General features: G+C 44.7%; 1 protein-coding gene across 1 annotated transcript in view; it reads left to right on the plus strand.

The window, feature by feature from the left end:
• The window catches only part of CNTN4 (contactin 4), a 222,956-nt gene that overhangs the window by 154,994 nt on the left and 55,474 nt on the right, over positions 1–12,488 (plus strand). Inside the window, exons 7-9 of the mRNA XM_010718751.3 lie at positions 1,640–1,843; positions 7,923–8,025; positions 8,563–8,747. Of these exons, the coding sequence (XP_010717053.1) occupies positions 1,640–1,843; positions 7,923–8,025; positions 8,563–8,747 (492 nt within the window). The remainder of the gene's footprint in view (positions 1–1,639; positions 1,844–7,922; positions 8,026–8,562; positions 8,748–12,488) is intronic.

Consider the following 12,488-nt stretch of genomic DNA (forward strand, 5'->3'; position numbering starts at 1 on the left):
ATACCTGTGATGTGGAGGTTTGTTCAACTTTAAATGCCTCTGTGTGCTCCACAGCAGGGGTGTTTATTTGCCATTACTGGATGCTTCTGAGCTAACAAGATAATTCTTCACCAAAAGTAAATTAAAAAAAAGAAAAAGAAAAAAAGTTAATGAACTACCTGCAGAAAATAATAAGCTAACTGAGAAGTGCTACCTTGTTTGTTCTGAGTATCCTCTTGGCATCAGCATGACGTTACTTACAATTAGATGCACATGTGTAAATATGATGATTAGATATTCCCACATAAACATAATTATCATAACTTCCTAAAGGTCTAAGTAGGCACTTTGTAATCCTGTTGTTAAAAATAAATAAATAAAGGCCCACAAACTGCATTCAACCCCCTGTGTGTGTAAACAGTGGAACGTGAGGGCAGAATATATTTTCCAAAATACCTAATGGTAGTGGAGGTCAATTACAGTTATGACTCATTAGAGTATTAAACTAAGACTGTGCTTTTTAGTGTAATTACTGTTGCCTTAGAAAACTACAACAATCTTGCACTCGCTTGAGTTCTTCAAGCATTTCTAGTGGGTTTGCATATTAGTCTTAGGCAAATATAATAGGGTTATATTGCATTAACCTCACTTATAAACTGGAACCACTTGCAGCGTGTCTCTCTGTTAGTTCTTATGGCCAAATAACTTCTAAGGATGCCTTACAAAATGCAGTGTTTTCTAATTAGACACGTAGAAGATTACAGCTGCTTAATGTGGTGTTTGGAATTTTTTGCTGATTCTGGAATTCCAGATGAATGAAATGTATAGAGTATGATATCACAGCTTGGCAGATCCTCCTCCAGACTCTCTTCAAATGAAAAAAAAAGAAAAAAAAAAAAAAGCAAAATGAAGAAAAAAAAGGCACAAGACAGGAAGGCTGAAATGCTCGTGACAGAAGTGGAATTGCTATAAAATACATTGTACTCTTGATTGGAAGAACTCTAAAGAACGCTTCAAGAGAACTGAGGTGTACATGCAGTCTCAGAAGTGTCATAGAGTCATAGAGTGGCCTGGGTTGCAAAGGCCCACAGTGCTCATCCAGTTCCAACCCCTGCTGTGTGCAGGTCACCAACCAGCAGCCCAGGCTGCCCAGAGCCACATCCAGCCTGGCCTTGAATGCCTGCAGGGATGGAGCATCCACAGCCTCCTTGGGCAACCTGTTCCAGTGCCTCACCACCCTCTGAGTGAAAAACTTCCTCCTAATATCCAACCTAAACCTCCCCTGTCTTTGTTTAAAACCATTCCCCCTTGTCTTATCACTATCCACCCTTGTGGATACACTCCCTTCAAGTACTGGAAGGCCACAGTAAGGTCTCTCCAGAACCTTTTCTTCTCCAAGCTAAACAGTCCCAGTTCCCTCAACCTTTCCTCGTAGAAGAAGTGTTTCAGGTGTCACACTGGGAAATTTCTGGCCATAAATGATGAGAACTTGCAAAATGTTTGCTATTTGGTCATTTCATGGGCTGTGATGTATCTGTGTTCCCTAACTGAGGGGAGCAAGGTGCAAATCATTTTCGGGGCTCTAGTTGAGGTTTGGACTGGAGCCCCTCTTCAGCCAAGGGTTTGTTGTCACCAGCACTGATGGTCCCTATGTTTCCAGAGCTCACCTACGCCTGGATCTTCAATGAGTACCCATCGTTTGTGCACCAGGACAACCGCCGCTTCGTCTCGCAGGAGACGGGGAATCTATACATCGCAAAGGTGGAAGCTTCGGACGTGGGCAACTACACGTGTGTGGTGACCAACACGGTGACCAACAGCCGGGTCCTGGGCCCTCCCACCCCGCTCATCCTCAGGAACGACGGTAGGACTTGTTTGGGTTTCTTTGGCTGTCACACAGGATTTAAGGAATGGCCTCAAATATTTCCATGTTAGAATAGAGGGATTTTCCCTTTCACAGAGCTTTGCGAGACCTCTGGTTTAGCTGTTGGTTCAGCCTCCTTCACACTGGTGGGTTGTGTGATGCTGTGGCCAAGGTTGCTATTTCCACTGTTGGAAGAACTTTCATAAAACAGACTTTAGAGTTTGGCTATACTGTTGTTTTGTTCATTTTATGCAGCCCAAAAGTGTACAAAAGCACTTTGTTGTTTCAGTAACTGTTAGTTCAGGCTGTATTTCCCAGCAGAATCCATGCTATTTTTAGTAGTTTGTGGAATAATACTAAAAAAAAATTAAAATGAAAAGAAACCAAAAGAGGATTTCTAAATTTATACAGGCAATTGATTTGTATCATAGTCATTTCTAAGGAGATAAGAAAAATAAATTTGCATGTTAATTTGAAGCGTCTGTTTAAAGGCTAGCATTTAGGACATTCATTCCAGAAATAGAAATGTATTATTAGAAACTTCTTTTAGAAGATCTGTTGTCACCTAGTGGTATTTCACAAAGATTCCTCCTGTGTAGGACAGGGATGTGGAGCTGCCAGCTGCAGCCGTTCATCTGTGATAAGAGAGGTCCCACAGTGGGGTGTTGGATGGGCTGGGGTGACGAGCAGTGCCCCTGTTGTGCTGGGCAGGGTGAGGACAGCTGCTCTTCTGTGCCTCAGATCCGCTCCCCTTACAGCACACCTCTACAAATGCAGTGGTTTAAGTGGCAGCAAACGTGGTCCTCTGAGTCCAGCCTAAGTCATCACACCAGCTGCTCTGAGAAAAGCAATTCCATCCGGCTGAAACTAAGACGGTGTGAAAGACAGGGAGAAGTATTTAAATTCATCTCATGTTAACATTTTCAGCGCTGAACGAGAAATGTTTGTAGGTATTAAAGGGGCAAATTTTTTTTTGCAAGCCTTACCTAGCGGAAAGCGCTTCCATTTGTCAAAACTGAGCTCAGTGTCTGCTGTGTTTCTGAAGCAGAGGGTAATGCTATGATGATCAGTAGTCATCCTGATTGTCAAGTGCATTGCCAAGGGCTCTACCCCAGCGCATCGCTCCTCTGCACGCACTCAGCTTTATTTACAGAGACCAATTGCCTTCCCGAGGTAATTCGCAGGAATGTTCTCTGATTCCTTTGATGTGCACTCTGCTGTTTATTATAGATATGAAACTTTAATTGAACCTCTGAGGAGCTCCAGAATGCATTCCTGAGTTAAACAGCAAAGGTGCTGTAATGTCTGTAGAGCCATGGATGACAGTAATCAAAAGTTGAACGTGCGTTTTAAAACAGGAGTGCACTACTATTAGACACAAACTTCGTTTTAAAAATCTGCAAGGCTCAGTTTTTCATTCCACGTAGAGTAATCCTATCAAATCTGAATAGAACACAGTGTTATGCTTGAAAAGAGAAATTACGTATGAAGTACATATACTCAGAATGTGGGAACAAGAGGAATGAGTGAAACACGAGGCACATGGTGCTGCCATTGGCAAATGTGTCATGTTTATCTTTTGTATTCCTGTTTGGTGTGTCCAGCAATGTACGTTATTTGCTTTACAACACTGTGTCATTAAATCAGTACCCTCAGAGGCTGGTTCATCAGCACTTAGTGTTTCAGTTCCATTTAACTTCAATTAGTGAATTTAATGGGGAAAAAAAGCATAATGTGCCTCCATGGATTAATGTAAGTCACTGACCCGCTCCCCCCACGTGGGACTCCTGTGCAGCTCCAGGGGGGGGGATCCCAGGGGGGTCTGCAGCCTGGGCTGGGGCTGTTGACCGCCTCCAGCACAGAAGAGATTGGCATTACACGTGTTGGAGGTACCGCCTGACTGGCTTTGTTTTGAAATACATGCCGTGAATTCTCAAAAAGGCTTCACAGAAATCTCTAAAATTTGTTTTTCTCGGAAATCATAGCTGGTGTTCGCTTTGTGGCCAAAGCTCCAGCACCCTCCCTCCTCTCTCTTCCCCCCAGCCCAGCAGCCGCTGCCCTCTCTGGGCTGCTGAGCAGTATTCACAGGGCTGGGATCACTGCCTGAACACAAGGTTTTTCCACCTTTCTTCTTCAATGTATTGCAGTAATTTTTCTAGACTCAGCCACAAGTCAGTTAGGCTTTGTATGCTGCATACCTGCCATCTTAGTCATGGTTATTTTACTTACATGTGATCATCTTGGAAAAACAGCTTTTCAGCATGTTTTTAAAGCAAGGCTTGCTTTACCATAGCAGGCTTCTGACGTACAGACTGCAGAAGGGAAAGATGCAGGAATACAGCCTAAGACCTGACCCGATGGGCAGACTGCATTCCTTCCCTGTGCCTTTATGCTTCTCTTTATGCTTGCTGTCATTGGTGGTGCTCTGGAGTTACAGGTCTGCTGTTGTCTGCAAAGGTGTTTAGCAACCAGAGCTGCAGGAATCAGGCTCCCCTCCTGCTGCTGTGTGCACCGTTTGCTATCCCCAGAAAGCTCTTCCTCCTTGGAAGAACTTCCCCCCTAAGGGAGCCTACAAGCAGGAGGGGAATCAACTCTTTACAGGGATAGATAACAGCAGGATAAGGGAAAATGGTTTTAAGTTGAGGGAGGGAAGATTTTGGATGGATATCAGGGGAAAGTTCTTAACCAAGAGAATGGTGAGGTGCTGGAACAGCTGCCCAGAGAGGTTGTAGATGCCCCATCTCTAGAGGTGTTCAAGGCTGGGTTGGATGGGGTCCTGGGCAGCCTGGTCTGGTATTAGATATGGAGGTTGGCGGCCCTGCCTGCGGTGGGGGGATTGGAACTTCACGATCCTTGAGGTCCCTTTCAACCCAAGCCATTCTATGATTCTATGATTCTATGAGATGAATTCCCCAGAGGGCTCCAGGAAGGGCAGTGGGAGCACATTGTGCCACGCTTCTGGTAGTCCAAGCTCTCTGTCCCAGCAACGCGTGATCTCGTGGGGATAGGTAAGATGGACAAAGTGCAGCAGGTACTGGGAAAAGGATGGGTTTTCAGCTGTTCCTCTTAACAATTCCCTCCCACAAATGCACTGAATCGCTCCTCATTTAAATACTTTTCTATAGCTAGATGGATATCTGACAGCAAGGACACTTGCATAAAAGCTTTCCCTGGGAAGGATAAGTGCAGTATCACGTCAGTGCAGCAGTCCCCAAAACTGCACGTCTATGATTTGAGGTTTGTCCCCCTGAAAAGCACACGTGGCTCCCACACAAGGCTTTGGGAATGACACCCAGTTAAAGGTGTTTGGGAATGGCACTGGTTTAAGACACAGTGTGTGGAGGAGAGCAGAGGTGTGGGCTGCTCAGCTGTGCCATCCATCTCCTGGCCCTGGTTTTGTCCTTGCTGTAGCTGACAGCCTCCTGCAGCACAGAAATGGCTCGCTGCACGATTTCCATGCTGGGCAATATAATAAAGAGCCAAATGCATGGGGCACCCAAAGGCTGGGAGTGACCCCAAAGCCTGAAGGCATCCACCAGGAGCACAGTTCTTGGTGCAGCTGAGACAGAACAGGGACCTGTGTGTGCCAAGCATTTGCCTGGCACCTTTCTGCTGCAGTCCCAGTGCCGCAGCAGCCCTTCTGCAGTGCTCCACTTCTTCTCTTTAAAATGCACTTTGGGTTTTTACATCAAAATTAAAACAGTAATAGTGGAAAAGAGCTGCAATAGACCTGGAATGAAATTACCGTCAGCAGCAGCTGTATGGGCCAATTAAACTTTAACATTTCACAGGTGTTGTCAGGAAATGCATATCCTCAGACAAATGAGTTTGCTTCTGAATTCCTGGGACTTTCATCCAAAAGCACGTTTTTAAGCCTTGAAACTGGGAGAAAAATATGAAATCCTCTGAACTGCAAACGCATACAGCATCTGATGTGTCATGACACTGAAAGCATTCTCCAAGCTACAAACCCGGGCTCTATTTTAGTCTTCTATGTTCTCCCTTATTCTTTCCACCTGCAATGCCAAGTCAGATGTTAACTCACCCAGGAACAGCAGGAAAAAATAAGCACTGTTGGTGTGAAAAAGAGCTTAGATTTGGTAGTGAGGTATCTCCAGTGTGCCCATGTTTTTCCTTTAAGGCAGAGAAGCCAGAACTTGATGTACACCCAGTGTCTCCAGGGGGGTGGTTGGGGCTGTGATGGGATCCTGGGGGTTTTTCCAGGAACAGATGCTGGTTTTGAAGTGAGGAGTGTTTGCAGTAACGCTGTTAAACTACTGAGTTCCTCAGTGTAAGAGAAAGGAGGGGATCTGCCCTACAGCCCTGGCGCCTTCAGCAGTCTGCCTTGGCTTTGTGCCCTCATGGTCACAGCTTTCCAAGGTAAGGCAGTCTGAACAACAAAGAAAGAGAAGGCAAAAAAAAAGAATTTTCTTTCCTTCCCATTCCTCATTGCCTGATCTGTCAAGTGAAGAATGTATTAATAATACATTCTACCTTAATTTCCTAAATAGCCCGTTAGTGTCAAATGATACTTTACAGCCTACTTTGCATAAGGGGGCCAAATTACTGCTTTAGGAGTGAAGAAGAAAGAATTGCTCCTATTGCTTTTCCTTTTTATGGACTGGATTAAGCGTTGGCATGCAAACTGCTCCTGTGAGCATCTCCCATCTTCTTCTTTGTGGTGCCTCCCACCTCTCAGCTCAATGCCAGTGGAGCCCCGTGGTGGGCTGGGGGTGCTGCATCCTCCCTGAGACAGGGCACCAGGGAGCTCTGCTTGGAGAGGACGGTGGCTGGAGGTGATTGGTTCCTCAAGGAAGTCCTCACTGAGCAGTGCAAGGCAGCGAGGAGCCTGGCTGCATCTGGCCAGGCTGGCACAGAAGGTGTATCTGTTGAGGGATGCCAACTCCAAGCTCTGTGGTTCTTCCGCTGCCAGATTTGTGGCACTGTAGAATATGGAAATGCTCTCTGGGGAAAAGATCTCAGTAAATTTTAATATCAGCAAAAGAGCTGCAAACATTCGCTCGCTCACGCAGCCCTGTCCGAGGGAACAGCTGGGCAATGGCTGCGCCTTGTCCTGCCTGGAGCTCTCCCAGCAAATATTTCGTTTGGAGTGCAGAGGAATTTAGGCACCATTTGGTAAATCACAGTCAGGAGAGCAGAGAGACTTGCCTCCATAGCACTGGTCTCCCCCAGCCCTTCAGGGCTGCTCTGTTAATGTTCAGTGAGCTGATGGGGATTGTGCTCCTTAATTCCTTTTTGTGTAATCTGTAAATGCTGGAGCACAGACAGACTCGTGTGCTTCTTGCTTTGTGTGCTGGCCAGGGCACATGTGCAGGGACAGCATCCGTATCTGTAACAAACACATTCCATTTGGATGGCTTACTTTGTGCAACAGCTGCTCTTTGTGCAACGTCGCAGCAGGACTTACGTGAAAGGAAAGGGTTGAAGAACGCTGATGTAACCTGGTAGTGCAGCACAACATGCAGTGCAGAGGTCAGCAAGTGAGGGGACACTCAATGTAAGCCTCAGGGTGAGCATCTTCAGCTTTAAACCATTTTAAATGTGAAAAAGAAAAGCCAGAAGGCACCTCATGCTACTTCTGCAACACAGGGAGAGAGGAAGCAGTGCCACAACCACAGCCCATTAGTCTGCTGTGATCTCCGTGCCTCCAAATCCTTGAAGTTAATAGAAGCCTTGATTAGCTCCAGTGCTTTTAAAACTTCCTAATGGCTATTTGTTCTGCATTTCATTTTCTAGAAGGTGGTGAACTCCCCTTATTATTGCTTTATCTCACGAGTTACCTGCAAAAACCTCCGAATATTCAAAAGCAAAAAGTAGTGCAGCCATGAAGAAATGTTAATCTGTGGCAGATGGCGTGGAGCGCTGGTTCCGATTTTCCTCTGGCAGTAAGTGGGAAGAGAGCCCACACGGCATGGCTGTTAGAAACAGGCCATGTTTAAAATGAATGGATTAATTGGGCAAGTAATGATGTAGAGAAGAGCTGTGCAGTAGCGCAGGAACGCTTGTGAATTTATTGGCAAACCTCAGCCCAGCCTTAGCCGCTCTTTTATGTTTGCAGGGGTGATGGGGGAATACGAGCCGAAAATAGAAGTGCAGTTCCCAGAAACAGTTCCGTCTGCAAAAGGAACAGCGGTGAAACTGGAGTGCTTTGCCCTGGGAAAGTAAGTTGTGCTCCTTCTGCTGCTGGTGTACAGCACAGCTGCGAGGGCTGGCGGTCCCTTGCTTTCCACAGCAGGAGTTGTTGTTGCCAGCACTCATTACAGAGCACGTGGGGAGCAGGGACTTTGCTCACCAAAAAGCATAACTTATTTTGTACAGATATGCTTGTGCATCTTCAGTTCTGAGAGCTTCTGCTAGACTTAAAGCCCGTCTATTTTTCCCAATGTAAATAGTAGCAGCGCTTCCAAAATGAAAATGTGGGATTGCTAAGAGAATGGATGTACTGTCACAGCAGAAACCCAATCCCAGTTTTGTCAAACTGTGTTTTTATAACACAATCTCCTGCTTTTTAGGTAACCTGAGCAGTACACCATTGATACACAAAGTATATATATGCAGATCACTCCAGGTCCCAGGGCTGACCACATCTTCATCATCCTCAAACATGAAGCAGTTTCCAGTTGGTCAGACATGAGGTTAGCAGGACAAGACCCCTAGCTTTTACTGCAAACCTTATTTGCTTTATTTTTCTCATTTAGCCCCGTTCCTACGATCAGCTGGAGGAGAGCAGATGGGAAACAGATACCCAGAAAAGCCAGGAGACACAGATCGAATGGGCTTCTGGAGATCCCAAATTTTCAGCAAGAAGATGCTGGACTCTATGAGTGTGTCGCTGAAAATGTGAGAGGGAAAAACGTGGCACGAGGACAGCTGACATTTTATGGTAAGCAGATTGCCTGCTTTTAGGGGATTTTATTACATCAGATGCGATATACAGTAAATATTTTGAAAGAAAGTCATTTTGGGGGGGGCGGATTTTTAAAATGACTAATTTATGAGCAGCACATCTTGAGAAGGGTGCAATTTGAAATAAAACCTGTCTGAACAGCACATATTGATTGAGAGTCAGAGCTGCTGGAAAACAAAACCACGTCGCTGGGAGGACATTGGCCTGGTAACACACAGAAAGAACTTGAAGAGCTTCATCTCCCTTCCCATGGCTGGGAGTGCTGTGCAGGGATCTGTGGTGGTGCTTACAGCTTGTGATTTATTATGTGTGTGTGGCTCCACAGAAGGGAGAATCCCCAGCTTGTGTTAATAAATGTTAATTGTGTATAACAGTTAAGGACTGTTTGCAGCAGAGGTCACCAATAGTGGTTGCCCAGCCTGGGAAGCAGGGCTTAACCATGTCAGAGCCTACAGACTCAGGGCCACTTAAAGGCTTTCTGCACCTGCTGCTATCACACTCAGGATTTTTTTTAGTTGAAATGTTTCCTAAAGATCTGTTTTGTTTTGAAACATCATCATTATCATCATCAGTTTTACAGTTTGGCTTAGCCCAGGGCCAAGGCTGCAGTTATTCAGGCCTAGGGTAGACTCCTACCATAACAAATGATAGATTATCATCTAATTGATTTAGTGAGTAACCCAGTCTGATCCCATTCCTGATGGGCAGCAGACCATACAAAAAAGCTGCTGCCATGGCTTATGTCAATTTTAAGGTGTCTTTTCAGCACAGAAAATAAAGGTCCTATGGGAAGAGCAGCATCCTCCTCTCTCTGTTGTTTGTGATGTTGTGAACCATCTTTACATCTCCTTTTCATCCTGTAAGCAGAGGGGTGTCAGTCTGTGCTAATTTCTGTTTTTAAACATAATACACTAAAAAGGATGCTCATTGTCACGATGGTGAGTGGTTGGTCTGTACATACTCAGCTTTCAAGGACAGCCAGCCTGTATGTGGCAGCCATTCAGCACTGGAAAAGATTGGGTTTTCTATTTCCTGTACGCTAGGCTTTTGAATTTCACATGGCAGTGAAATTTTTTAAGGAGGGCAACTTACCATAGGCAGTTCGTATCAATTGTTGAGACTGAATGACAGCTATTTTCCTGTAATCACTTTTCTTTTTAATGCTGAGAAGTACTATGCTGTTACTGAAACGTAAGAGCAGTGCTGGCAGAGCTGTAGTTGGTTTGGTGGGGCAGGGGCTGCTGCTCAGGGATGTGGGACACGGGGCTCGGGCTTGTGCACAGCATCATACAGGGGCACACTGTTACATCGTAGGCCTGGAGATTAAAATCTGGCTCTAACAGTGGCCAGACTCTTTTAAACCCAGTTATCTGCCTGTGTGCAAAGTATTAAAAAAAATAGAGAAGAAAAAGAAAATGAAATTCAAATTTGCCTGCTTGCTGCAGATAACCCAGCCCTGCCTGCATTGTCAACTTCTTTCAGTGCTCCTGGAAGTTGTCAGGAAAGGTTGACTTCTGTTGTATTTCATTCTTGTATCAATGTTTATTTTTTCCTCTGTTAGCATATCAGTGACATGAAAGTTGTTTGACATCCTCGTTGCAGCAGGAAAGGTTAATTAAATGTGCAAGATCTGTTCTTCCTCCATTTTCTCCGCTTTGAGCCCCTACAACAGTCTGTGCTTTATTGTTCTCCAGAAGCCTTTGTTCTGAATGCTGCGTGTCCTTCTTGATAGATAGACCTACACGATAGAAAACATGTTGGTGTTAATGCAATTACTGTGACTTGTACCTGTTTTCTTGACTGTTATACCTCTGAATGATAGATCACTCAGGTTTTTTTTTTTTGCCATAAGACTCTCTTGTTCTGTCTGCCACTCCTAACATGATACCATGTACCTGAAATTGGCTCCGGAGAATCAGCAAATTAAACTGGAAAGCCACTGTCTTCCATTCCCACCTGTACTTAGCTCCTACAAACACGTTGCACCTGATGCTGGAGGAGGCTGCTGGGGTCCAGCACCCAAATGGAGAGAAGGAGGAAAGGGACCATTAGGGCTGTGAAGGTGCCGCACCACCAGGAAGGTGTTTATGCCAGAATTAGGATCAGAAACAAGCAGTTTGGCTTTGGTATTTGCAGTCAGATCTAAACTGTCTTACACAGCTGGAAGTGAGGGAAAATATCCAAGGACTGGTGTGATACTTGGATCTGTATTGGAAAATATCCAAGGACTGGGAGTCCTTTAGCTGAGCTGAGCTCATACATTCCCTGCCAAGCATCTTTCTGGAACCAAGGTGAGGAGGAATAACTGCAGGCAGAATGATTTCTGAAAGCATCAGCACAGCAGCATCTGTATTAGGAAGAAACAGGCTTATTTGTAACTAATTACTTTTCTTTCCAGCACTTTGTAAAATATTCAGCAGAAACCATTTAATTGCCCGGGCCACTTCTCAGATTAAATATTTCTCAAATGAAAGTCCCACGAGGAATGTATACAGCTCCTTAATTTTACAATGAGAAGAGTCCCCCTCTCATGAATGAACCTGAGTTTTATTTCTGCTAAAGCTACTTTATGCCACTCTAGAAAATGAGCTCAATTGTAGAAATCATGTTATGCTCCTCATTTGCTAGAAGTCTGACAAGGAAATTTACGTAAGTTAAAATCAGGAGGTTGTATATCTCTACTCCATTTAGGCCCCAGATCACAAATAATTTGCTAGAAAAAATACAAAACCACTTGAAAGAAAATGAGTTACCGGGCTGATAAAGCACAATAAAATGAACACTAATAGCACCAGTATGCGTTATTATTAATTATAATTTGCATGTCTCACTAGAAACCTCAGTTTTCTATCTGCTACGGAGGCGTATTAGAAAGCAAGTTCTCACCTTCAAGCATCTCAATGTTAATTTTGTTTAAAGTCTCAAATGTTGTGTTGCTGTGGAATATGGTGCCAATTTAACTCCTGGTTAACGACCCTCTAGAGACCTGCCAGGCACCAAAGCTGTCCTTAACACAAGCAGTGCTGTGTTTGGGAGCAAATTCTGCAGTGCCCTTCGCCACTGGTTGCGCTCTCCGTGGATGAGGATGGCTTACCAATAGAGTGTGCCTTTCCTCAGACTTCAGTGCAGGAGGGAAAGTAACTCATGAGCTTTGAATAATGTGCTGCCTGAAGGAAGCCTTGCCTCCATAGGGGGTTTCTGCATGGAGAACAGGTGTCTTTCTCTTCCACTTCCTTTTTTCCTAGGGATGGCTAGAAACCTGCTTAGAGAGAAATCTGTTTCTAGAAGATTCAGGGAAAAGTGTTCAAATTACTGTCATTTTGCCTTCTAAAAATAGCTCTTTGTCAGGAGAAACTAAAGTGGGTAGGAGAAATGAGGATCGAAGGCAACTCAAAGAGCATCCTGCATCTTCCTTACTCTCCTGGGTAGCTCCATCTTGAGCGTCGGTGGTTAAAAATAAATCAGTCCCTGGGGTCTGGTCTGTATGAATGTGCCTGTGCACACAGTCCTTTGGTAGTTGATATAAGGGGAGAGAATCGTGCACTGGCAAAGAATAGCTTATGGAAGAGGAATTAAATACAAGGAGAGGACAGTTAAAGTAGTTTCTATCTGCTAGATTAACTCCTTTGAATTCTCCTTTGTTTCTTTTCCTCTGATATTTAATATTTAGTCCCAACGAGAGCTCCTTGTCCAGTTCACTGTGGTAGTCTTCTAGAA

This window comes from Meleagris gallopavo, chromosome 14, assembly GCF_000146605.3.
Source record: "Meleagris gallopavo isolate NT-WF06-2002-E0010 breed Aviagen turkey brand Nicholas breeding stock chromosome 14, Turkey_5.1, whole genome shotgun sequence".
In the NCBI taxonomy this organism is placed as follows: Eukaryota; Metazoa; Chordata; class Aves; order Galliformes; family Phasianidae; genus Meleagris; species Meleagris gallopavo.